This window comes from Salmo salar, chromosome 17 (assembly GCF_965601325.2).
Source record: "Salmo salar chromosome 17, fSalSal1, whole genome shotgun sequence".
Lineage (NCBI taxonomy): Eukaryota > Metazoa > Chordata > Actinopteri > Salmoniformes > Salmonidae > Salmo > Salmo salar.
Window position 1 is genome coordinate 5,746,269 of NC_138307.1, and position 26,320 is coordinate 5,772,588.

At 46.0% G+C, this 26,320-nt stretch overlaps 1 protein-coding gene across 1 annotated transcript; it reads right to left on the bottom strand.

Annotated features, from left to right (window-relative positions):
• Positions 1–1,836: 1,836 nt before the first annotated feature.
• LOC106575235 (trafficking protein particle complex subunit 10) lies at positions 1,837–25,070 on the bottom strand. The gene is made up of 23 exons (XM_014151620.3): positions 24,863–25,070; positions 24,013–24,094; positions 23,710–23,845; positions 17,209–17,405; positions 16,738–16,933; positions 16,533–16,644; positions 15,919–16,166; positions 15,341–15,487; positions 11,907–12,021; positions 11,450–11,526; positions 11,066–11,157; positions 10,683–10,823; positions 9,566–9,678; positions 8,581–9,137; positions 8,212–8,353; positions 7,927–8,085; positions 7,401–7,630; positions 7,052–7,152; positions 6,611–6,737; positions 6,316–6,486; positions 5,965–6,145; positions 5,675–5,869; positions 1,837–5,445 (listed from the first exon to the last, which is right to left on the bottom strand). The coding sequence occupies exons 1-23, from the start codon at positions 24,921–24,923 to the stop codon at positions 5,189–5,191; spliced, it is 3,837 nt and encodes a 1,278-aa protein (XP_014007095.3). The 5' UTR covers positions 24,924–25,070; the 3' UTR covers positions 1,837–5,188.
• Between the last annotated feature and the right edge of the window lie 1,250 nt (positions 25,071–26,320).

The following is a 26,320-nucleotide window of genomic DNA, read 5'->3' on the forward strand; positions in this document are numbered from 1 at the left end:
TATAACAATAGACAACTAGGCCTACTGGGCTATAGTAGCCTATTAACTGTAGGCTAGTAGGTTTAGCATAGTCAGTAGCCTATAGTGGCTGAAACCCCTTCAGTTTCAAATAGGTCTTCCATAAATAAATAGAATTTCATGATCATTTTGCCATTCAGTCATCATAGATAAATAATTGTACTAGGCATATACGTCCACGTAATAGACTACACATACAAGACCGATGAGAAACCGTTCTCGTCAATCGGCGCCCACGAGAAAGCACAATGCTCGTTTTTTTTCTCACTGCGCATACACTTTCCATCTGCAACACCCAGAGACAGCGTTACTTATGCGGTATCAGAAAGCTCATGTATACATGAACAAAGCTGCAATACTGACATCAACAAAGAGTAAAAGCCAATTTAAGCTTGCTCCGAAAATGAGTTCCACAGGCTACAAGTGAAGACAGACACATCGTGGACACAATGTCCTTATACAATTCCGAGGTGCACATTGAAGATATTGGAAGAACTACACATTTACTTTTCGTCAGCCAACAAGATGAGTAGGCCTAACGAACAGCAAAAGCACTAGCCTATGTCAATCTACTATCCCCTATAGTACAATAGTTGACCTATTCTATTCTGTGCAATAAATGAATATTCCAAACATAGCCTGGGACAGTTGGGGATACATAGATCCCGAATTTAATACAACCACTAGCATCAAAAACATTTTTTTTACGCAATGTGGCTGACGCAACAGATCAGAATGTTTAGCGTTAAAATGTTGATCAACTATTAGGCTATTTCTTCACATTATAACGCATCGATGCGCACACAGCAGTAGGCTATAAGCGCGAATGTTCCATTATGCTGGGCATCATTCACAAGTATAGGCTAATATTGTCACCCATCAGATTGCTCTTTATTTTGGTATTCGTTAAAAAAAATTATGGGGTGGATCAGCTTTAATATTGTGGATAGATTGTTGCTCTTCTTGATTTAATCTTGTCTTCACATATACTAAATAATGTAAGTGTGAAATTAGTTTTGATTTAGAATGGACCATCATGCACTTGTTTCGAAACAGGGGCAGCAGGGGAAAAAAACATCTTCTGTGCACTTAAATAGTGAATGGAGGATGCTTTTCCCGTGGTTTATTTTCATGCCAGCCAGGTAGGCTATACTCCTGTTGTAATGATAAGCAATGTGCTTAACATTAGAAATGTTGACAAATAAATGTATTTCTAGCCTATAGAAAGCTGATGGGATAAGCCTAATTACCGTGACTATTTGACTGCCTTCAGGTGGGACGGTAATACAGTCACCACAACAGCCCGAGGCGCAGCACACAAGGGCTAATATAGCACACTGTTTTACAGGGCTACTGTGGCAGGTATTGTAAAGCAGTTCAGTAAAAAAAAAAAGTATTGTATTGAAGTGTTAGGCCTACACCAATACTTTTTTTTATGGAACTGCTTTACATAACTTGCCCCAATAGCCCTGTATCTGAGGATTTCTTCTATATATAAGGCTACTGAAAATGTAAGACGTGTCCCAACCTTACATTGGATCCCTACCACCTAAGAGCCTCATGCTCACCTACAAGTTCCTCCATGGCTTGCCCCCTCCTTCTGTCTCTGTTCCTCAGACTTGGACTTCTCACCTTTCAAATACAAAAGCGATGAGTTTGACAAAATTGCATGTGACTTTGTAGAAGTGAGGAAACACATTGAGGATCAAGTTAGTTGATACCATACAGGCCTTGTTTCATTTGAGCCAGCCCAAAAACCGTCAAGTTTCTCTTCACACAAATACTTCACTGAGCACCAGAACGGAGTACACAGACACATTAAAACATAGCTATATTTAATTTCAACTGTATAATGCATACATATGATTAGTTTAAATAATTCATCTGAATACAATCAATGGTACTGAACTCCCATGGAATCATTTACATACACATTTATTTGATTTCAGTGACCAATGAAAGACAATAAAAACAAATCACCAGACAATTCCCAATGTCTTTATTTCTGTAAGAGTGATTGATGATTCCGTCCCTTCCAGCTATTTGCCGTTAAATCATATATTAAAAAAAATAAGACAATAAATACAGCTGGACATAAAATGAGATGTGTACATAGACGAGCACTGATACTCTAGTCTTCAAATATTATAGTTTCTGACCAGTTAGACAACCTCTCTCACACACACACACGAGGACACATGGACGTTGCAAACACAGGCCCATGTTGCTGTAGGATCGGGTATGTACAGTGGCAAGAAAAAGTATGTAAACCCTTTGGAATTACCTGGATTTCTGCATAAATTGGTCATCTAAGTCACAACAATAGACAGTGTGTAAACTAATAATACACAAATTATGGTATTTTTCTTGTCTATATTGAATACATTTAAACATTCACAGTGTAGGATGGAAAAAGTATGTGAACCCCTAGTCTAATGACTTCTCCAAAAGCTAATTGGAGTTAGGAGTCAGCTAACCTGGAGTCCAATCAATGAGACAAGATTGGAGATGTTGATTAGAGCTGCTTTGCCCTACAAAAAAAAAAATAAACTCACAAAATGTGAGTTTGCTATTCACAAGAAGCATTGCCTGATGTGAACCATGCCTCGAACAAAAGAGATCTCAGATTAAGAATTGTTGACTTGCATAAAGCTGGAAAGGGTTACAAAAGTATCTCTAAAAGCCTTGATGTTCATCAGTCCACGGTAAGACAAATTGTCTATACATGGAGAAAGTTCCGCACGGTTGCTACTCTCCCTAGGAGTGGCCTTCCTGCAAAGATGCCTGCAAAAGCACAGCTCAGAATGCTCAATGAGGTTTAAGAAGAATCCTAGAGTCTCAGCTAAAGACTGACAGAAATCTCTGGAACATGCTAACGTCTCTGTTGACGAGTCTGACATGTAAAACATTAAACAAGAATGGTGTTCATGGGAGGACACCACGGAAGAAGCCACCGCTGTCAACAACAAAAGAACATTGCTGCACGTCTGAAGTTCGCAAAAGAGCACATGGATGTTCCACAGGACTACTGGCAAAATATTCTGTGGACAGATGAAACATTTTTACATTTGACATTTTAGTCATCTAGCAGACGCTCTTATCCAGAGCAACTTACAGTAGTGAATGCATACATTTCATACTTTTTTTTTGTGTACTGGCCCCCCGTGGGAATCAAATCCACAACCCTGGCGTTGCACACACCATGCTCTACCAACTGAGCCACAGGGAAAGCTACAGTTGAGTTGTTTGGAAGGAACACACAACACTATGTGTGGAGAAAAAAAAATGCACAGCACACCAACATCTCATCCCAACTGTAAAGTATGGTGGAGGGAGCATCACGGTTTGGGGCTGCTTTGCTGCCTCAGGGCCTGGACAGCTTGCTAGCAAAATTCCTCCTGACCGTTGTGCAGGTCTGTTCCGCAACTACAGAAAACTTTTGGTTGAGGTTATTGCTGCCAAAGGAGGGTCAACCAGTTATTAAATCCAAAGGGTTCACATACTTTCCCCACCCTGCACTGTGAATGTTTACACAACGTGTTCAATAAAGACATGAAAACGTATAATTGTGTGTTATTAGTTTAAGCAGACTGTGTTTGTCTATTGTTGTGACTTAGATGAAGATCAGATCAAATTTGATGACCAATTTAAGCAGAAATCCAGGTAATTCCAAAAGGGTTCACATACTTTTTCTTGCCATTGTACGTTTTGTAGGTGGAGTCTGAGTGGAAGGGGTTCTTTTTCATTAAGCTGGCCAGATCGAGGGAACGAGTCTTCCGCCTTTCGTCCTGGCGGTGAGCACTAGTTTGTTTGTGGGATTATGCTAGATACAAGCCCAGAGGTGGAGGAATACAGGACAGTATAGCTGAAGGGGTGTGCTACAGGTTGTGCTTAGGCCTCAGGCCCAAAGCCCTCATAGGCCTCCAGTAGATACCAACCAACCACACCAACAGAGCAACAACCAGAACTTGTCCGGCGACACAGTACAAAAATAGAGGTCAATAAACGAATGAACACCGCATTTACACAAGCGAATTTCCCCTCCTTCCAAGTTGTTTTTGTTAAAGAATTGTGCTATGATAAGAAAGTGCTCTTCCTGACAGTTACCGTTAGCAACAGCGAATGTCTGAAAAAAATGATTTAAAAAAAAATCAGACACCACATTTACTAAACATAGAATTTACCTGCTCAGCATTCAAGTAAACCACAAAGTCAGACAGAACACATGATGGTAACACTTCAAACAGAAGGTCACTTTCAGCCAAAAAGTCACTGAAAACAACCAAGTACAATTTCCTCCCATTGTTCTCAGATTTCACCGATACTTAAATAAGTGAATTTCAGTGAACTCTAAAACCTGAACAAAGCCAAAAGCAAGTGTTCGTTAGTACGTCTCACACCTGCTCGAAAACAAAACGTATATTTCTCTCTAACATATTCCTTTGAGACACTGTTTTTGGTGCAGCCTTTGCACAGTCAGTACAGTGATTCCTCTGGAATAATATGTACTTATTGAACAGTTTGTACAGTGGCCAGAAGGTGGCGCTATGACTACAGCAAAGGAAAGAGGATTCAGCAGGGTTTGGGGCTGGAAGTGAGTCAAGAGGAAAAGTGGAGTAGATATTGCTCACACACACACGATTAACTGGCCCCGCTCTTTCCCTTCATCCATCACAACTTGCCGTGTCATGCATAGACACACACGAACCGATACAAACAACCACAAACCGAAGCACCCCTGTCCAAACACACATTAGTGTGTCCATGCGTGCCTCATACAGAAGGTTGTGTTGACGATCAGTGGAACCAGAAAGCCCGATCACAGGTGCGTGGGGGGTTCTACGCAGAACAGTTAAGAGGTTTACTGTGTCCACGGAGCAAGGACCAATAAGAGATCTAGTTTTACAGGTACACAAAACCCTCTTCTCTGACAGTGGGGGGAGAGAGGGCTATTTTTCATATGAAAAAGATTGACAAGATAAAAATACAGCCGATGGAACTCAGGTCAGAACGGGAGCAGGGCTAGTGGCTGGCCAGCAATGAGTCCTGAGAGGAGAGCCAGTGTCAGTTCCCTGCTGCCGGGCCACCTCCCGGTTCCAGAACCACAGCCAGGAACCAAACCACAGAGGTCCAGGCGTGATGGGGGGGGTGCGGCAGCGGCCCACAGGGGTCATGTGACGTTAACCTCCATCACGTGGTCGTCAGTAACGGGCAGCACCAGCACCTGCCGCCCCTGGCTCCAATAGAACACCTGTCCCGGACTGAAGGGCTCCAGGCGGGGCATGGGGAGACCCCTCTGCTGCTCCCGCTGCTGCTCCCCGCTGCCCACCGAGTGGACGCTGCCTCGGCTGCGGATGCTGGCCGTGTCGCCCGGGTCGTCCAGCCCTTTGTCCAGCAGGGATATGGTGTCGTTCTCTAAGCAGCTGTCTGTGAGCGGCCAGAGAGAGAGAGAGAGAGAGGTGAGTGCATGTGACTGAGTGTGTGTGAGAGAGAGAGTACAACACGTGCTGTAATAATGCCTATAAGCAAATAATCTAAACAGCATGTAAGAGGTTGACAAAGATGGCACAAAATATCGACTACCGTTGTGTTCAGTAATGGGAGACATGTCTACGGACTGAGCTTAAGGACCGTTCTGCAGCTGTGGGTTACATACCTGTGTCTGGCTGAATGGCTGGGACGGCACTGTGGGGCAGGTACTTGAACACTTTGATGTTGGGGAAGGGCAGGTGACCGGCGAACAGGGGCATGACCTCCATCTGAACCCTGTGTGTGGCGCTGGCAGCCACGGGCATGGACACCACCCCCGAGCTCTTGCCACACACCGCCCAGTTACTGCTGTTGTCCACCACTGCAGACAACACACACCAGGGTAGACAGGTAAATAACAGACATGGACACACACACACACACACACACACACACACACACCTTCCCGTGTCCTACCTTCATACATGAGCTTGGTGGTCCTCAGGCCCTCTATTTCTGTAGACTCCTCCTCCTCCCCTTCAGTCTCGCTGGGCTCCGCCTGCCGTGTGATGGACACCTCGAGGCCACAGAGGGTGCCGGTGCGACAGTGCTGGTCGCCGGACGGCGGCAAGATCTCGGCCTTCAAGCTGTAAAGGGTCTGGGGAGGAGGGTTAGCAACATTGTGCGATGTTCGAGCCCAGAACGACGTTTGTTTGTGACGAGAACAGGGTTGTGTTCATTCGTTTTGCAACGGAAAACAAAAAAATGTGTTTTCCTCCATGTGGTGTCTTATGATGGGACCCAGAGGTGGGTCTTGCGTATACTCACAGAGACCCGGTCCAGCTGGAACTCGTAGCGGTAGGGTCTGAAGGCTGTGTGTGCGTCCGAGGCGGAGACGGGCGCGAAGCTCGCGGAGAACGCACACTGCAGACACAGCGGGAGGGGTTTGGCCCAACGCATCTCCCACAGGCAGAACACCGACTGCTGACTGCACACCGGCTGAGGCAAAGAGGATCAGAACAGATGTGTGTATGTGTGTGTGTGTGTGTGTAGAGAGAAATGTGTGAGAGAGAGTGAAAGAGAGAGAGAGATGAAGTGTGTGTGTGTATTTTCAGTTACTCACCTGTTGTGTTTTAACATTGAGTGAGAGCAGCTCCATCGAGACCGCGGGCTGGCGCTCTGTGAGGACCGGGTCTGCCAGGTGGAAGTTTGTGTCGGACACGTTCTGGAGACACACCTGTATGTACTTCCTGTGTGACCAGTCAGAGGAGTCAGATCAATATTTACATTCTCAACGTCACCATAGATTCCTTACTGAACGACTGAGCAGACATGTCATTGAATAGACACTTTATATGCATTTAAAGTCCTGTAGACGAGAAGGTATATTACCCAATGCGGGTTCCAAATACTGCAATTGGAATTTGCATTGGGCGCGTCACTCAGTAAATAAAAAAGTTTCAAATTAAATCATGCTGTATTTTTTGCACACATCTGTGACTGCGTGACAAAAAATGTCCCCCATATAGTAAAAGCAGATGGAGTGTGTGTGTGTGTGACCTACCTTTTCCCAGCAGAGAGTATTGAGTGCTTGGCTTTGAAAGGGACATAGAAGGTTAGGGCTATGAGAGTGGAGTAGATGGACCAAGGACAGTCGATGGAGACCTATGGCGACAGAAAGAGAACACACAGGGCTGTAAACATAGGATAGGCATGGTCATGTTCATTAAGGCACAGTGTAACAAAACACTTTCAAACATTGAGGCGGAATACTCATTGGACAAATCCAGGTAGTCCCTCCGTTTCAGTCTGTTGTCTTCCATTGGGTGGCCAATGAACATGACCCTAGTAAATGATATAAAGGTGGTCCTGGGGTTAACCCTATAGGCTAGGAGAACAAACGGTCTTCAAACCTTCTGGTCGATGTTGATCATGCCACTGTCTGCGTGGCTGTGGCTCTTGGGCCGGTGGCAGACCTCGCCGTTGGTGAGACGCTCGATGTCGGGCTTGAAAGGCGTGGGGGGGATGTGGCACAGCACCTCCAGCTGGAACTCCAGGGTGTGGTAGGGAGGGGTGGGGGGCAGGGAGATGCTGGTCACCTTCTCCGATGACTGGATGGATAGAGCACTCTCCCCCATGCGCTCTGCAAACAGATGGGTGCGAGAGAGCGAGAACAGAAAAAAAGTTAGCAACAGCAGAAGTAGGGAAAAGCAGTCAGCATGGAACGTTAAAGGTGTCTCCCCCTATGGACCGGGGGTCATTGATCTCCATGGTAACCCCCAGACCTGCCTGGGCTAATATTAGTGATTGGAGGCAGCAGCTGGATTGCAGTCTCTCCTCGTCTATAGACTACTTGCAATGAAACAATTTGGATGAACTATCCCTTTAACCTCTCTGACCCTTGACCTCTGACCCAGAGTGGATGGAAGGAAGGCTGACCTCCCGTGCTGGACAGGACGGTAGCAGAGCAGCAGCTAGAGTGGAGGATGGGCATGGAGTCTGTATTGCTAAGCTGCAGCGCATCACCCTTCTTCACACTGTAGTGGCCTGTTGCTATGGTGAACTTCACCTTCTGGGGAATGCCTGCCAACAGGTTGTCTGGAGGGAAAACACAGATACACGTAAAAATACAAGGATGACCTGGTCCAACCACATATAAACAGGCAGCGATTAGCATTCATTGTTTGTGGCTAAAGAGGGGGACAGAGGGCCAGAGAGACGGACCTGAGAGGGGCTCGATGGTGAGCTGAGGCTCCTGGGAGTAGACCTCGTACTGCACCACAGGGTAGATGTGAGACTGGACAAACTGGACTCTCCCCACGCTCCCGCACAGCTGACGTAACGTGTACGAGCCCGGTTCTCCAGTCTTGAGAGAAAAGAGCGAGAGTGGAGAGAGGGGGAAGAGAAAAAGAGAGCGACAAGGAGTGATAAAGTGACACTTGACCTCTACTTAACAGCATTCCCCATTCTGTTTTAATGGAGAGGAGGCAAGAAGAGAACAGATTTCTTTAGACAAATTGAAAATGAGCCATGGGGTGGACTTGGACTCGAGACATGACTGTTGACGTTATAGGAGGCTGAAAGAAAACGTACCGGGGCCGTGAACAAGATGCTGTTGTCGCCGGGCTGCAGTGTTACGTCGCGTGCCCTTAACATCTGGGCCCCGTCGTCCACAGCGACCGCTGCCGGGAGGGCCCCGGCGGTGGGCGTGTCCAGGGAGGCTGAGCTGTCGTGGCGCCGTAGCAGCAGGTGCATGTTCTTACACACCACCCCCGTGGAGTTGAGCGAGCTGTCCGACAGGCTGCGGTCCTGCATTTCGTAAAGCTCCAGGGCGGGGGGTAGCAAAGCGCCCATCCCGACCCCAGCTAGGGGGCTTCCCTGGGGGAACAGGACCACCCCGTCCCCATGACCTTGTGGTCCCTGGCCCGTCCTCCTCTGGGCGCTGCCCGCCCGGCCCCTCGCCCCGCCCTGCTCCAGGCTGAAGTGGAGAGTGGCAGCCAGCTGCTCCACCTGCACGGCCACAGGCATCAGGCAGCGTACGCGCAGCTCCAGCTGCAAGGCGGCACCCACGTGCACCACGGCGCCAGGCGGGCTGAACTGCATCTGACGCAGCTGGGCGAACGCCGCCATGCTCAGAGCCACAGTCTGGTCTGGAGAGACGAGAGGAGGAAGAGGGGGATGAAAGAGGGAGGTGACAGAGGGCATTACACATTGTGAAGTCAGAGATATGTTGGTCTAGCCTGGGTGCCAGTCTTTCTGTTCTCTTGCCAACTCCTTATGCAATTGTCAGGCTTGACAATGGAGCAGACAAAAGCACAAAGATCTGGGGACCAGGCGAATGTTCATCAGTCTTGGGAGAAAGAAATAGCCACTATTTACATGTTTGACCAGTTTAGTTGGCAAGTCTCTCAGAAGTTGAGACAACCAGACAAGGACCCTTGGCTTTTTCATTGTGCAATTAGAAGCTTTCAACTCATTGATGCAGGTAGACAAGAACAAACAGCTTTGACTGTTCCTGCCATGTCTCGAGTGTACGCAGTGTGTGTGTGTGTGTGTGTGTGTGTGTGTGTGTGCTCACCCGAGGGTGCCGGGGGCTGGCTGGCGAAGGTAAGGATCTCCTGGCAGAAGTGCTTCCTCTCCTCCTCTGTCAGGTTGGCATCGCCCGCTAGCAAGGCACTGGTCTGCAGGTAGCTGGCACAGTGAGTCAAGGAAACCTGAACTAGAAGATTGTATCTTGACTGACACCTGCCTATTTCAATGCAATGGGAGAGTGAAAGAAGAGAGAGCCTTCAGAAAGGATTCCCTACCTAGCGTGCGGATTGGATGGGGGTGAAATAGTAGCCAACCTCCCTTTGAGGTCATTATTCGCCTAGCTACCCATGATGGAAATCTTTAGTCCACACACTCATTTAACAGATGACCTCTCAAACAAGTGAGAGCACAGAAGACTGGGTTGTGTTCAGTAGACACGAAATGGGGGGGGGGGGGGAATAATGCTTTGAACCGGTATAAACCAGGGAGGTACTATCTGTCCAATAGGAGTCCCACGTTTTCCATTGAAAAATAGTTGTTACGGTTGGCCCTATTGAACATGACCCTGGCTCATATAGAATGTACACCAATGAAGACATTGTCCGTGTCGAGAGCATCTAAACCGTGATGTATTATGGGTAAATTGTGGCTGACTGACCTACAAATAACATTGAGTAGCTATTTGTGATGCAAGGTGATTTGTAGTCAGTCTCAACTCGCCTTTAAAATCAGTTGCAATGCCAAATGCGCCCATTGAGACTGATTGACATTGGGTCGTATACACTAGGCACCAAACGGAAGAAAACAGAATGAAACAGGGAGGGACTACCTGAACTTGTCCAATGACAAACACTTGTTTTTGTTTCCCGTTGCAAAGGGAAGGATCCCTTGGCAGTAGTGTTTCCTCTCCTCTGTCAGGTGTGTTCAAGACAACTGGGAACTCTGAAAAATACGAGGTCAAATCATGAGGTCAGTGATCTTCAAGTCAGAAAGTCAGAGCTCTAGAAAGAGGCTCGAGTTCCCGAGTTGGATGACCATTCAAAACAATTTTTCCCCAGTCGGAGCTTGTTCCCCCACCCAGAGTTCCCAGTTGTCTTGAACGCACTGAACTCGGAGATTTCTGAGTTCCCAGTTGTTTTGAACGCTGCATTTTTGGAGGATACTCTTCAGTCTGCTGCAGGAGCTTCTGACACTCGGCCATCTGCTTCCTGGTATGAGTCACCTGCAGGCTCCACCCCTCTGCCACGTATGACCTCAGAGAGTCATCAAGGAAGCCCTCTGCTCTCTCCGGGTCACCTTTCTTCCTACGCACACAAACCACACACAGAGTTAACACCGTTTTTATTCATTTAGCATCAATCAATTAGAGCAACCCTACACTCTTTCATTCATTAGTCATTAGCACATTTAGCTGACTGGGGCTAATCATTTTTCCAAGCAACCTTCATCTTTGGAAACACCATTCAGAGATGGAGGGTGAGAGGCAGAGGGATAGAAGGAGAGAAAGGATAGATAGAAGGATAGAAGGAGAGAAAGAAAGGCTTACATGTAAAACTCAGCTAGACTCTTCCCAATGAGCCGGGCAGAGCGCATCCTGCCTATGGCTCTGTACATCTCCATAGCAGCATGAGACAGCTCCTGAAAAGAGAGAGAAAGATCAGAGGACAAAGACAGCATTCACGAAATAAGAATGTTTAGCTCTGTGATGGCTTTCTGCCCCAGTGCCTAAAGAGAGTGGGCCTGGAGGGCAATGGGGCCCAATGAACTAGATACCAAGACTATAAACAGAGGCACTCTGTCTAGGGAGTGTCCCCCGCACACACACACACACACACACACACACACAACATTATGAAGCAGAATCAAGGCTGTTATCAAGGACTACTGTTACTGGCTACACCATTATCCACTAAATCAACATGGCACTTACCAGATAGTGTTTTTCAAACGCCTCCACAGACGATAAGGCCTCATTGAGTTTTTTGTAAGGGCTCTGCAGGCTGTTAACTGTAAGAGAGAACACAGGAGAGACACTTAGACTTTCTCTAAAGACCATTTCAGCTTTTTCCTTAGCGCAATGAACTTCCACGACCTCACAATGTGAGCCTCTTTGTGTTGACAGTAAAAGTACCCCACTTCAACCTCAAATAGAGAGTCATCTGCACGACAGAGGGCGAAGCGATTTTGACGTGGCATACAAGACAGCACAACCATTATCAAATAACACCAACATTAAGCATTCTAATGTGATGCTCAGGTCTTACTACTTTATAACCAAGGGCATATTGTGAGCGAACTGGGTCAGCTGAGCTAAAGCCTAGGGCATTAGTGTGTGTGTGTGTGTGTGTGTGTGTGTGTGTGTGTGTGTGTGTGTGTGTGTGTAATACCCGTCTCTGGTCTCTCTTCCCCCAGGCCAGCCAGAAGGTCCACAGTGCGGTTTAGGTCCTCGGAGGTGGGGACCTTCTCGGCCACCAGACCACACAGGTAGCCCAGAGACTTCAGCTGGGAACACAACAACACACGCATCACACCATACATAGGGCCACAGTGACAAGCTGGAAATGGAGTCTAATGACAATCACCAGAAAGTGTGTCAGAGTTTCTTGACCCGGTAAAACTCCTTGCTTTCGCAGACACAGAAAGCCTAGTCTTGGACTAAGAAGCACTTAACAGTGATTCTCCATCGAGCATACTTTCGGAAAGCAGGCACCTTGTGACTTCAGAATGGTGTAGGTCCCCAGGGCAAGGGCTAACACAGAGTACCAGCAGTGATGGTGTGTTAGGTCAGAGGTGCTGTAGGTACAGTGCATTCAGAAAGTATTCAGACCTGTTGACTTTTTCCACATTTTGTTATATTACAGCTTTACTCTAAAATTGATTTTTTTTTAAATTCCCATCAATCTACACAAAATATACCCCATAATGAAAACCCCATATTACAAAAAAACGGAAATACCTTATTTGCATAAGTATTCAGACCCTTTGCTATGAGACTCGAAATGTATTTATTTTAACTAGGCAAGTCAGTTAAGAACAAATTCTTAATTACAATCACGGCCTACCCCGGCCAAACCCGGACGACGCTGGGCCAATTGTGCGCCGCCCTATCACGGACGGTTGTGATACAGCCTGGAATCGAACCAGGGTTTGTAGTGACACCTCTAGCACTGAGATGCAGTGCCTTAAACCGCTGCGCCACTCGGGAGTCCAGGTGCATTCAGTTTCCATTGATCATCCTTGGAGATGTTTCTACAACTTGGAGTCCATCTATGGCAAATTCAATTGACTGGACATGATTTGGAAAGGCACAATGCTGCAGAAATGTTTTGGTACCCTTCCCCAGATCTGTGACTCGACACAATCCTGTCTCTGAGCTCTATGGACAGTTCCTTCGTCCTCATGGCTTGGTTTTTGTTCTGACATGCACTGTCTGTCAACTGTGGGACCTTATATATATATATATATATAAGGTCCCACAGTTGACAGACAGTGCATGTCAGAACAAAAACCAAGCCATGAGGACGAAGGAACTGTCCATAGAGCTCAGAGACAGGATTGTGTCGAGTCACAGATCTGGGGAAGGGTACCAAAACATTTCTGCAGCATTGAAGGTCCCCAAGCACACAGTGACCTCCATCATTCTTAAATGGAAGAAGTTTGGAACCACCAAGACTCTTTCTAGAGCTGGCCGCCCAGCCAAACTGAGCAATCAGGGGAGAAGGGCTTTGGTCAGGGAGGTTACCAAGAACCCAATGGTCACTCTGACAGAGCTCCAGAGTTCTTCTGTGGTGATGGGAGAACCTTCCAGAAGGACAACCATCTCTGCAGCACTCCACCAATCCGACCTTCATGGTAGAATGGCCAAACGGAAGCCACTCGTCAGTAAAAGGCACATGAAAGCCTGCTTGGAGTTTGGCAAAAGGCACCTAAAGACTGACCATGAGAACCCAGATTCTCTGGTCTGATGAAACCAAGATTGGACTCTTTCGCCTGAATGCTGTCGGGATGTTTTTCAGCAGCAGGCTGGGAGACTCGTCAGGATCGAGGGAAAGATGAACGGAGCAAAGTATAGCGAGATCACTGATGAAAACCTGTTCCAAAGCGCTCAGGAACTCAGACTTGGTCAATGGTTAATCTTCCAACAGGACAATGTCCCTCAGCACACAGCCAAGACAACGCATGAGTGGCTTCGGGAAAAGTCTCTGAATGTCCTTGAGTGGCCCAGCCAAAATCCGATATCTAACATCTCCGGAGACCTGAAAATAGCTGTGCAGCGACGCTCCCCATCCAACCTGACAGAGCTTTAGAAGATCTGCAGAGAACAATGTGAGAAACTTCCCAAATATAGGTGTGCCAAGCTTGTAGTGTCCTACCCAAGAAGACTTGATGCTGTCATCTTTGCCAAAGGTGTTCAACAAAGTAATGAGTAAAGGGTCTGAATACTTACAGTACCAGTCAAAAGTTTGGACACAACAACTCATTCAAGGTTGTTCTTTATTTTAAATATGTTCTACATTGTAGAATAGCGAAGACATCAAAACCATTACATAACACATATGGATGCTAGTAACCAAAAGAGAGTGTTAAACAAATCAAAACATATTTTATATTTGAGTTCTTCAAAGCAGCCAACCTTTGCCGTGATGACAGCTTTGCACACTCTTGGCATTCTCTCAACCAGCTTCATGAGACGGCAGGTAGCCTAGTGGTTAGAGCGTTGGGCCAGTAACCGAAAGGTTGCTGGATTGAATCCCCAAGCTGACAAGGTCGTTCTGCTCAAATAAGCAAAGAGAAATGATAGTCCATCATTACTTTAAGATATGAAGACTTGCTTGGGCCACAAAACACGTGCAATGGACCTTAGACCGGTGGAAATACGTCCTTTGTTCTGATGAATCCAAATTTGAGATTTTTGGTTCCAATCGCAGTGTCTTTGTGAGACGCAGAGTAGGTGAACTGATGATCTCCACATGTGTGGTTCCCACCGTGAAGCATGGAGGAGGTGTGATGGTGTTGGGGTGCTTTGCTGGTGACACTGTCTGTGATTTATTTAGAATTCAAGGCACACTTAACCAGCACGGCTACCACAGCATTCTGCAGCGATACACAATTCCATCTGGTTTGCTCTTAGTGGGACTATAATTTGTTTTTCAACAGGACAATGACCCAAAACACACCTCCAGGCTGTGTAAATGCTATTTCAGCAAGGAGAGTGATGGAGTGCTGCATCAGATGACCTGGCCTCCACAATCACCCGACCTCAACCCAATTGAGATGGTTTTGGATGAGTTGGACCGCAGAGTGAAGGAAAAGCAGTCAACAAGTGCTCAGCATATGTGGGAACTCCTTCAAGACTGTTGGAACAGCATTCCAGGTGAAGCTGGTTGAGCGAATGCCAAGAGTGTGCAAAGTTGTCATCAAGGCAAAGGGTGGCTGCTTTGAAGAATCTGAAATATAAAATATATTTTGATTTGTTTAACACTTTTTTGGTTACTACATGATTCTATATGTGTTATTTCATAGCTTTGATGTCTTCACTAACATTCTACAATGTAGAAAAGTAAAATGAAAGAAAAACCCCTGAGTAGATGTGTCCAAACATTTGACTGATAGTGTATGTATATATGATATTTCCATTTTTTATACATTTTGCAAAAATTTCTAAAACCTGTTTTGCTTTGTCATTATGGGGTATTGTGTAGAATGATGAAAAAATTAATACATTTTTGAATAAGACTGTACTGTAACAAAATGTGGAAAAAGTCAAAGGGTCTGAATACTTTCCAAATGCACTGTATATGCAGGTAGGTAGGTAGGCCACCTTCTCTGTGGCGTAGGTCCACAGGCCGACAGTGTGGGAGCAGTTGGCCTCTAGCTGGGCGCGGTCGCAGCAGCCCTCTATCCTGTGGAGCACTTCCAGACAGCTGAGGAACACCCAGCAGTCCAACGCCCCCTGGACCACATACACCTACACAGAATGAGGATCTCTAGATTTACATTTAATATACTTTTTTTTGAATCCACAAATCAAATTTGAAAAATTCTTCAAAACATACAAAAATGTCACACCATGGACATCAGAAGCACCTTCTCCACCCGTGCCACACACACAAACACACAGCTCATGCACAAACCAAAGCCAATATATCACACCAATAGAGGAAGCCAAACTCCTTTTGGCGGGAGGCAACAGAGAGTTATACAATGGTAGGGGAAACACTGGAGAGTCCGTGTCCAGAATCAGAGTGTTTGAGGGGATCAGTTTGAGCAAGATGCGATGCACTGGAGAATAGTTCATCTTCATCACATAATGAGTAGTAATTTGGGATCGAAGGTGATTTGTATGTCAGCGGTTCGGCCCAGTCTGACTGCAATACAGTACTCAAAAACACACTGTACCTCGAGCAGGCGCAGCTCCTGGACACAATTGTGCAGCAGCTCCAGGGCTCGCTGGGTGACCTCCCAGGGCCTCTGGAGGAAGATGAGCAGGGTGCACTGGCGGGAGAACAAGTAGCTGCGCAGGTCCAGCAGGCTGGCTTCGCCGTGCTGGATCAGCTCGCGCTTCTCCATGTCGATGGGCCGCCGCAGGAGCAGCCCGCTCCAGCGCTTCACCGGGGCACAGAACGAGCCCAGCCAGTTGGCCCCGTCTGAAAAACGTAGACAACATAGAAAAAGACACAATAGACATGGACACAAGAATAAGATTCTTCCCTGAGTAGTACAGTAAACAAACACAAATAGGCCTATAGTAAAGATAGGCAGGGCTCTACGCTGACCTTTTTTACAAGGAGCACGTGTGCACCTAAGTTGAAAAATGTAGGCGTACACAAATACATTTTGAAGCACAATGAAACATTTTGGGGGTAATAAAGGTGGAATCCTTCATTTTTCTAAGCACACTGGTGCTGCTAAATAAAAATTCCAGGTCACACAGCTAAATATTTAGGCGCATATGCAATTAAAATGGTCGCACTGTAGAGCCACGGTAGGGGTAGTAAACAATGCCACTGTACCTCCAGCCCCAAAGTTGAGGACATACTGAGTGAAGAGAGCGTCCAGCTCGTCGTACTGGACCAGAGCATCCTCAAACTGCTGCAGCATCTCAAACACAAAGGCCAACTCCTCCTGCACAACACACACCCCCGTTGGTTAAATAGGTTACAACTGCTTCCCCTGTAGTAGAGCATGGATGATTGACAGGTGGTGGGAGTGACCCACCTGCACCATGAAGTAGTCGCAGAAGCTCCAGCCGGGCTCGGTGCGTTTCTCGCGGAGCGTGCGCATGTCATCCTCGAAGCGGCCCAGGTTCTTGGTGAAGGACATGAGCAGCAAGGTGCGCAACTTGGTCAGGAAGGAGCTCCACGAATCCTGGGACCGAGACGACTCCTTCAGAGGGTCCGACAGAACCACACACCTGAACCACGGGGAGGGGAGAGAGAAAGAGTGGGGGGGGGGGGGGGGGGGGGACTATTAGAGGGAAAAGTCCCCAAGTCTCCTCCTGGAGAGCCACACTCCTGCAGGCTTTAGGGCTATCCCTCATCTAGCACATCTGATTCTACTAAATGAGTTGCTCAGGTCCTTGTTAAGATGAATCTGGTGTGTTACACAACAGGGTTGGATCAAAAGACTGGTAGACAAAAGAGCTCAGATTCTGTTATAACAAGAGATGAGAGGGGTGATGTTGCTGACCTGTCGCTCTGCTTGTTGCAGAAGTCGTTGCGGATCTTGTCCACGATGGAGGTGCGCGGCAGGATGTTGGTCTTGTTCTTCTTCTTGGCTTCGCTCTCCACCACCACGATGAGCCAGTCCACCGAGCCGTGCAGCCGCAGGGTGCTCTGCCACCGCAGCATGTCATCCTTCACCGACGCCTTGTACATCTCGGTGTCCTGACACACACACAGTATACAAAACATTAAAAACACCTGCTCTTTCCATGACAGCCTGACCAGATGAAAGCTATGATCCCTTATTGATGTCACTTGTTATATCCACTGCAATCAGTTTAGATGAAGGGGAGGAGACAGGTCAGAGAAGGATGTTTAAGCCTTGAAACAATTGAAACATGGATTGTGTATGTGTGCCATTCAGAGGGTGAATGGGCAAGACAAAAGATTTAAGTTCCTTTGAACGGGGTATGGTAGTAGGTGCCAGGCGCACCGGTTTGTGTCAAGAACTGCAACACTGCTGGGATTTTCACGCTCAACAATATCCTGTGTGTATCAAGAATGGTCCACCACCCAAAGGATATCCAGCTAACTTGACACAACAGTGGGAAGCATTGGAGTCAACATGGGCCAGCATCCCTGTGGAACGCTTCGACACCTTATAGATCCATGCTAGGGATGCAAACCTCATTAACCGGTCAACAAACGGTAAAACATTTTCCAAACAGTAAAATTACGTGCCCAACAGAAAATACTATCAGAGACCTGTATATAATGACAAGATCCTTATGTTTCAGCCCTAACAATGGGAGTCATCCCAAAGCGGGAAGGCAGGCGACAAGCTTAGGCCCAAAATAAGCTTTGCCCCTTCCTCTCTGATACGATGCATGCTTACTAGAGGTCAACCGATTATGATTTTTCAACGCCGATACCGATTATTGGAGGACCAAAAAAAAGCCGATACCGATTAAAATCGGACAATTTTTAAAATGTCTTTGTAATAATGACAATTACAACAATACTGAACGAACACTTATTTTAACTTAATATAATACATCAATCAAATCAATTTAGCCTCAAATAATGAAACATGTTCAATTTGGTTTAAATAATGCAAAAACAAAGTGTTGGAGAAGAAAGTAAAAGTGCAATATGTGCCATGTAAGAAAGCTAATGTTAAAGTTCCTTGAGAACATATGAAAGCTGGTGGTTCCTTTTAACATGAGTCTTCAATATTCCCAGGTAAGAAGTTTTATTATAGGAATTATAGGACTATTTCTCTCTATACGATTTGTATTTCATATACCTTTGACTATTGGATGTTCTTATAGGCACTTTAGTATTGCCAGTGTAACAGTATAGCTTCCGTCCATCTCCTCGATCCTACCTGGGCTTGAACCAGGAAAACATCGACAACAGCCACCCTCGAAGTAGCGTTATCCATGCTGAGCAAGGGGAACAACTACTCCAAGTCTCAGAGCGAGTGACGTTTGAAACGCTATTAGCGCGCACCCCGCTAACCATTTCACATCGGTTACACCAGCCTAATCTCAGGAGTTGATAGGCTTGAAGTCATAAACAGTGCAATGGTTGAAGCATTGCGAAGAGCTGCTGGCAAAACGCACGAAAGTGCTGTTTGAATGAATGCTTACGAGCCTGCTGGTGCCTACCACCGCTCAGTCAGACTGCTCTATCAAATCATAGACTTAATTATAACATAATAACACACAGAAATACGAGGTCATTAATATGGTAGAATCCGGAAACTATGGTTAATATTGCCTGCTAACCTGGATTTCTTTTAGCTAAATATGCAGGTTTAAAAATATATACTTCTGTGTATTGATTTTAAGAAAGGCATTGATGTTTATGGTTAGGTACAGTCGTGCAACGATTGCGCTTTTGTTAAATCATCCCCCATTTGGCGAAGTTGGCTGTCTTTGTTAGGAAGAAATAGTCTTCACAGTTTGCAACGAGCCAGGAGGCCCAAACTGCTGCATATACCCTGACTCTGTTGCAAGAGAAGTGACACAATTTTCCTAGTTAAAAGAAATTCATGTTAGCAGGCAACATTAACTAAATATGCAGGTTTAAAAATATATATTTGTGTATTGATTTTAAGAAAGGCATTGATGTTTATGGTTAGGTACACGTTGGAGCAACGACAGTCCTTTTTCGCAAATGCGCACTGCATCAATTATATGCAATGCAGGACACGCTAGATAAACTAGTAATATCATCAACCATGTGTAGTTAACTAGTGATTATGATTGATTGATTGTTTTTTATAAGATAAGTTTAATTCTAGCTAGCAACTTACCGTGGCTTCTTACTGCATTCGCATAAGATAAGTTTAATTCTAGCTAGCAACTTACCGTGGCTTCTTACTGCATTCGCATAACAGGCAGGCTCCTTGTGGAGTGCAATGTAAGGCAGGTGGTTAGAGCGTTGGCCTAGTTAATAATAATAATAAGCCATTTAGCAGACGCTTTTATCCAAAGCGACTTACAGTCATGCGTGCATACATTTTTGGGTATGGGTGGTCCCGGGGATTGAACCCACTACCGAGGTCAGAGTGAGTCCTACTGGATCCAGAACAGGCCATGTTGACTCCTTGTACAGAGACAAATGTTACACGTTTACCTCACCAGGTTAAACATCAGGCTCAGTGAACAATGACATGAACATGACCTGCAGAAGTTCTCAACATCAGGGTCAATGAACAATGACATGAACATGACCTGCAGAAGTTCTCAACATCAGGGTCAATGAACAATGACATGAACATGACCTGCAGAAGTTCTCAACATCAGGGTCAATGAACAATGACATGAACATGACCTGCAGAAGTTCTCAACATCAGGGTCAATGAACAATGACATGAACATGACCTGCAGAAGTTCTCAACATCAGGGTCAATGAACAATGACATGAACATGACCTGCAGAAGTTCTCAACATCAGGGTCAATGAACAATGACATGAACATTGTATGTTGTGGGGACAGGGAAGAGGAGAGTTAACCGTAAGGTTGCAAGATTGAATCCCCAAGCTGACAAGGTACAAATCTGTCGTTCTGCCCCTGAACAAGGCAGTTAACCCACCATTCCTAGGCCGTCATTGAAAATAAGAATGTGTTCTTAACTGACTTGAAGTTAAATAAAGGTGTAAAAAAAAAAAATTCTGCCAAATCGGTGTCCGATTAATCAGTCAACCTCTAATGCATACAAGGACTGGCCATTTTTCATTAAGAGCTTAATGGAAACATGCAACAAAAGCAAGTCCTTCGTCTTACACTCAAAAGTGTAATAGCCTTGGTTTCATGCATGTTAACATTAGAAGCCTCCTCCCTAAGTTTGTTTTATAGACCACCCTCTGCCCCCAGCTGTGCTCTGGACACCATATGTGAACTGATTTCCCCCCATCTATCTTCAGAGCTCGTGCTGCTAGGTGACCTAAAAACTGGGACATACTTAACACCCCAGCCATCCTACAATATAAGCTTGATGCCCTCAATCTCACACAAATGATCAATGAACCTACCAGGTACCACCCCAAAGCCGTAAACATGGGCACCCTCATAGATATCATCCTAACCAACTTGCCCTCTAAATACACCTCTGCTGTTTTCAACCAAGATCTCAGCGATCATTGCCTCATTGCCTGCATCCGTAATGGGTCAGCGGTCAAACGACCTCCACTCATCACTGTCAAACGCTCCCTGAAACACTTCAGCGAGCAGGCCTTTCTTATCGACCTGCCCGGGTATCCTGGAAGGATATTGACCTCATCCCTTCAGTAGAGGATGCCTGGTTATTTTTTTTAAATGCTTTCCTCACCATCTTAAATAAGCATGCCCCATTCAATAAATTTAGAACCAGGAACAGATATAGCCCTTGGTTCTCTCCAGACCTGACTGCCCTTAACCAACACAAAAACATCCTGTGGCGTTCTGCATTAGCGTCGAACAGCCCCCGTGATATGCAACTTTTCAGGGAAGTTAGAAACCAATATACACAGGCAGTTAGAAAAGCCAAGGCTAGCTTTTTCAAGCAGAAATTTGCTTCCTGCAACACAAACTCAAAAAAGTTCTGGGACATAAAAGCACCTCCTCCCAGCTGCCCACTGCACTGAGGATAGGAAACTCTGTCGCCACCGATAAATCCACTATAATTGAGAATTTCAATAAGCATTTTTCTACAGCTGGCCATGCTTTCCACCTGGCTACCCCTACCCCGGTCAACAGCACTGCACCCCCCCACAGCAACTCGCCCAAGCCTTCCCCATTTCTGCTTCTCCCAAATCCAGTCAGCTGATGTTCTGAAAGAGCTGCAAAATCTGGACCCCTACAAATCAGCCGGGCTAGACAATCTGGACCCTCTCTTTCAAAAATGATCTGCCGAAATTGTTGCAACCCCTATTACTAGCCTGTTCAACCTCTCGTGTCATCTGAGATTCCCAAAGATTGGAAAGCAGCTGCGGTCATCCCCCTCTTTAAAGGGGGGGACACTCTAGACCCAAACTGCTATAGACCTATATCTATCCTACCCTGCCTCTCTAAAGTCTTCGAAAGCCAAGTCAACAAACAGATTACCGACCATTTCGAATCCCACCGCACCTTCTCCGCTATGCAATCTGGTTTCAGATCTGGTCACGGGTGCACCTCAGCCACGCTCAAGGTCCTAAACGATATCTTAATCGCCATCGATAAGAAACAATACTGTGCAGTTGTATTCATTGACCTGGCCAAGGGTTTCGACTGTCACCACATCCTCATCGGCTGACTCAACAGCTTCGGTTTCTCAAATGATTGCCTCGCCTGGTTCACCAACTACTTCTCTGATAGAGTTCAGTGTGTCAAATCGGAGGGCCTGTTGTCCGGACCTCTGGCAGTCTCTATGGGGGTGCCACAGGGTTCAATTCTTGGGCCGACTCTTTTCTCTGTATACATCAATGGATGTCGCTCTTGCTGCTGGTGAGTCTCTGATCCACCTCTACGCAGACGACACCATTCTGTATACATTTTACATTTACATTTTAGTCATTTAGCAGACGCTCTTATCCAGAGCGACTTACAGTAGTGAATGCATACATTTCATACATTTTTTTCTCTGTACTGGTCCCCCGTGGGAATTGAACCCACAACCCTGGCATTGCAAACACCATGCACTACCAACTGAGCCACACGGGACCACACTGGCCCTTCCTTGGACACTGTTAACTACCCTCCAGACGAGCTTCAATGCCATACAACTCTCCTTCCGTGGCCTCCAACTGCTCCTAAATACAAGTAAAACTAAATGCATGCTCTTCAACCGATCGCTGCCTGCACCTGCCCGCCCGTCCAGCATCACTACTCTGGACGGTTCTGACTTAGAATATATGGACAACTACAAATACCTTGGTGTCTGGTTAGACTGTAAACTCTCCTTCCAGACTCACATCAAACATCTCCAATCCAAAGTTAAATCTAGAATTGGCTTCCTATTTCGCAACAAAGCATCCTTCACTCATGCTGCCAAACATACCCTCGTAAAACTGACCATCCTACCGATCCTTGACTTCGGCGATGTCATTTACAAAATAGCCTCCAATACCCTACTCAATAAATTGGATGCAGTCTATCACAGTGCCATCGGTTTTGTCACCAAAGTCCCATATACTACCCACCACTTGCGACCTGTACGCTCTCGTTGGCTGGCCTTCGCTTCATACTCGTCGCCAAACCCACTGGCTCCAGGTCATCTACAAGACCCTGCTAGGTAAAGTTCCCCCTTATCTCAGCTCGCTGGTCACCATAGCAGCACCCACCTGTAGCACGCGCTCCAGCAGGTATATCTCTCTGGTCACCCCCAAAGCCAATTCCTCCTTCGGCCGCCTCTCCTTCCAGTTCTCTGCTGCCAATGACTGGAACGAACTACAAAAATCTCTGAAACTGGAAACACTTATCTCCCTCACTAGCTTTAAGCACCAGCTGTCAGAGCAGCTCACAGATTACTGCACCTGTACATAGCCCATCTATAATTTAGCCCAAACAACTACCTCTTCCCCTACTGTATTTATTTAGCTCCTTTGCACTATCTTCCACTGCAAATCTACCATTCCAGTGTTTTACTTGCTATATTGTACTTACTTGTACTTAATTGCCTCCACGTTTCTATGGAAGGAAGTTCGCAAGACCACTTTGAAGCAAGGTAAGACATGCCTCATTATTTGAAGTAAAGTAAAACGTTCAGGTTTAAAACAATTATACTGCCTGAAGCTCCCATTGCATAGTGATGGGTGATGCGCTGATAGCCAATGGTAGGCAGGCTATAGCCTATGCAGCAGAATGGCGAATAGGAGGCGCGCTTTACATGTTGAGATTTAGAAATAAAAATAGCATTAACACACCCATATGAGACAAACACACACACGGTTATTGAAGTTTTTCTTGTGAATCATAATACAGTGTTGAATGTTATGATACCAACAACAATGCCGGTCTGTCCAATATGTTCCTACTACATCAAATAGTGACTACTCACACAACAGTCTGTCCAGTATATGTGCAGGAAGGGGAAGGTGAGCAGGGCTCTGTTTCCATCCTTAGGAAGCAGCTCCTCTTTGAACTGAACAAAGTTGGCCTCGAGGTGAATCATCTTTGGTGCGCGTCCGTAGGACCTTCAGACGAGGAGACGATGGCATTGAAAACAAAGCAACTTAAAACACAGTCGGGCACACACGCTCAAACACGTACACACATCCACAACTTTGCACAAACCACACAGTTGCGCAAGCGTGCACACACACACATCTGATAGCGAAGTGCAAACATCCCAATAGCTCACCTCCTCCACTCCATGGGCTCCCTGGGTAACTGCTGTGCCAGAGAGGTGTAGAGAGAAGTGAACAGGCTCTGGTCGCCAGCACCTGTGTGTCGGGGTTGAGACAGAGTAGTGAAGAAGAGCGCAAGGGAGAGAGAGCAGACAGGCAAAATAGTTCAACCACTGTGCTTCCAACCAGCATCTTATTCCATTTTTAGGGGTCATTTGTTTCGTTCCATTTTATTAGCAAGCCATCTAGCTATGTCTCACTGCACACCTTAGGCTACGTCACCCAGAGCAACAGTTGAGTTTGCAACAGAGGCAACATAACAGCACTATTTGTGTTTTGAGATCATAGCGAACTACACTAGCTAGCTAGAGAATATGTTCTTGAAATAACGCCGTCAGGGTCTTGTCTAGCTCTTGTCGTTGATACATTGACAGTCCTCAAACTTGAACAGTTTGCGCAGTGTACTACTTGTAGGTATTATCATCCAGGCCTCGTTTGATTAGTAGCTTGTTAACTAGCTAGCTAAAACAGCACGAGCCGACTATGTAAAAGAAGACAGCGAGGGGATGTCGAAATGCTGCATGAGGAATAGGCTATTTTGTTGGCTAGTTAGCTACTAACTAGCCTAGCAAGCGATGTCCTTTTAAAAATTGCCAATGTAGGACTTCTGAAACAATCTTTAACAACGATAAACAGTAGCTGGCTAGCATGCCGGTTAGACAAAATAGATTATCTGCAGCGGCCACTGCATTGGTTGAGGTGTCAATCAGATTGACACAGCACAGCAACCAGAGGTATACTATAGCTAGCTAGCCAAGCAAACTAACATTGCTAACGTTAACGAGACAACTCAGGTTAACTAACATGTCACAATCGGCTTGTTTTCCATGGTGTAGATTATTGGCTTTTCTTCATGGGCCTCCATGGATTCCGAGGGTCAACATTAGTCCTCCATTTGAAAGTGAACAATATCACTGGTGTTGTTATCAGAGCTGTACATTTCTGCTTGTATCGAATTGGGGCCTTTTTCATTTCCTGTATGTCCCTGACAAGATGACGACATCCGGCACAAAGTCAACGAGAGTAATGCCGCGTTCATGATTTGACGTCGTCGTCGTCGTCCCGTCCCCCCCCCCGAGTTCCCAGTGTGCGTGCGTGTGGCAAATGTGTGAATATGTGTGTGTGTGTGTGTGTGTTTCTAAGATTTTAATGAGTTACAGTTCACATAAGGAAATCTGTCAATTGAAAAAAATTCATTAGACCTTAATCTATGGATTTCACATGACTGGGAATACAGATATGGATCTGTTGGCCACAAATACCCCCAAAAATGTACGTGTGTGTGTGTGTGTGTGTGTGTGTGTGTGTGTGTGTGTGTGTTGGAGTGTCAATGTAAGTATGTGTGAGTATGTGAGTCCAGTATGTATGCATAGTCAGAACGAGTTAGTGCAAAAGTGGTCAATGCAGATATTCCGGGTAGCTATTTAGTTAACTATACTGAACAAAAATATAAACGCAACATGCAACAATTTCTAAGATTTTACTGAGTAACAGTTCATATAAGGAAATCAGTCAATTGAAACAAATTCATTAGGCCTTAATCTATGGATTTCACATGACTGGGAATACAGATATGGTGCGCTAAGGTATGGAGAGTCAGTGCAGGTGTTCAGTCCAGTTCAAGTGTTAAGCAGTTTGATGGCTTGTAGATAGAAACGGTCTCTAAGCCTTTTGGTATCAGACCTCATGTTCCGGTACATCTTCCCGATGGTAAGGGAGTAAACATCTCGTAGCTGGGGTGTGTGGGGTCCTTGATGATACTTTTGGACTTCCTCAACATCCAGAAAATACAGTATGTCCTGGATGACTGGGAGCATAGCCTCAGTGATGTACCCGCTGGAGGACCTTGCAGTCGTGGTCAGACATTCTCGATGGTGCAGCGATAGTATTTGGAGTGGACCCGGGGTGGCGTGAAGAATTTCTTCAGCCGCCATAGGAAGTAGAGACAATGTTGCGCCCTCTTGACAAGAGTGGTAGTGTTCATGGTCCATGTCAAGTACTCAGTCATGTAGACGCCGAGGAACTTAAAACTGCATCTTTCTACTGCAGTCCCATTGACGTGGATCAGGGCTTTTTCCCTCTGCTTCCTGAAGTCAACAATCAACTCCTTTGTTTTGCTGATGTTGAGGGAGAGGTTGTTGTCCTGGTACCACAATGCCAGTTCACTTACCTCCTCTCTATAGGAGCGTGAAAGTACATTCTCTCCTCCAGCCTCAGAGCGGGAAAGTACCTGGTCATCCGGAGCAGCGAGAGTCTTCCTGA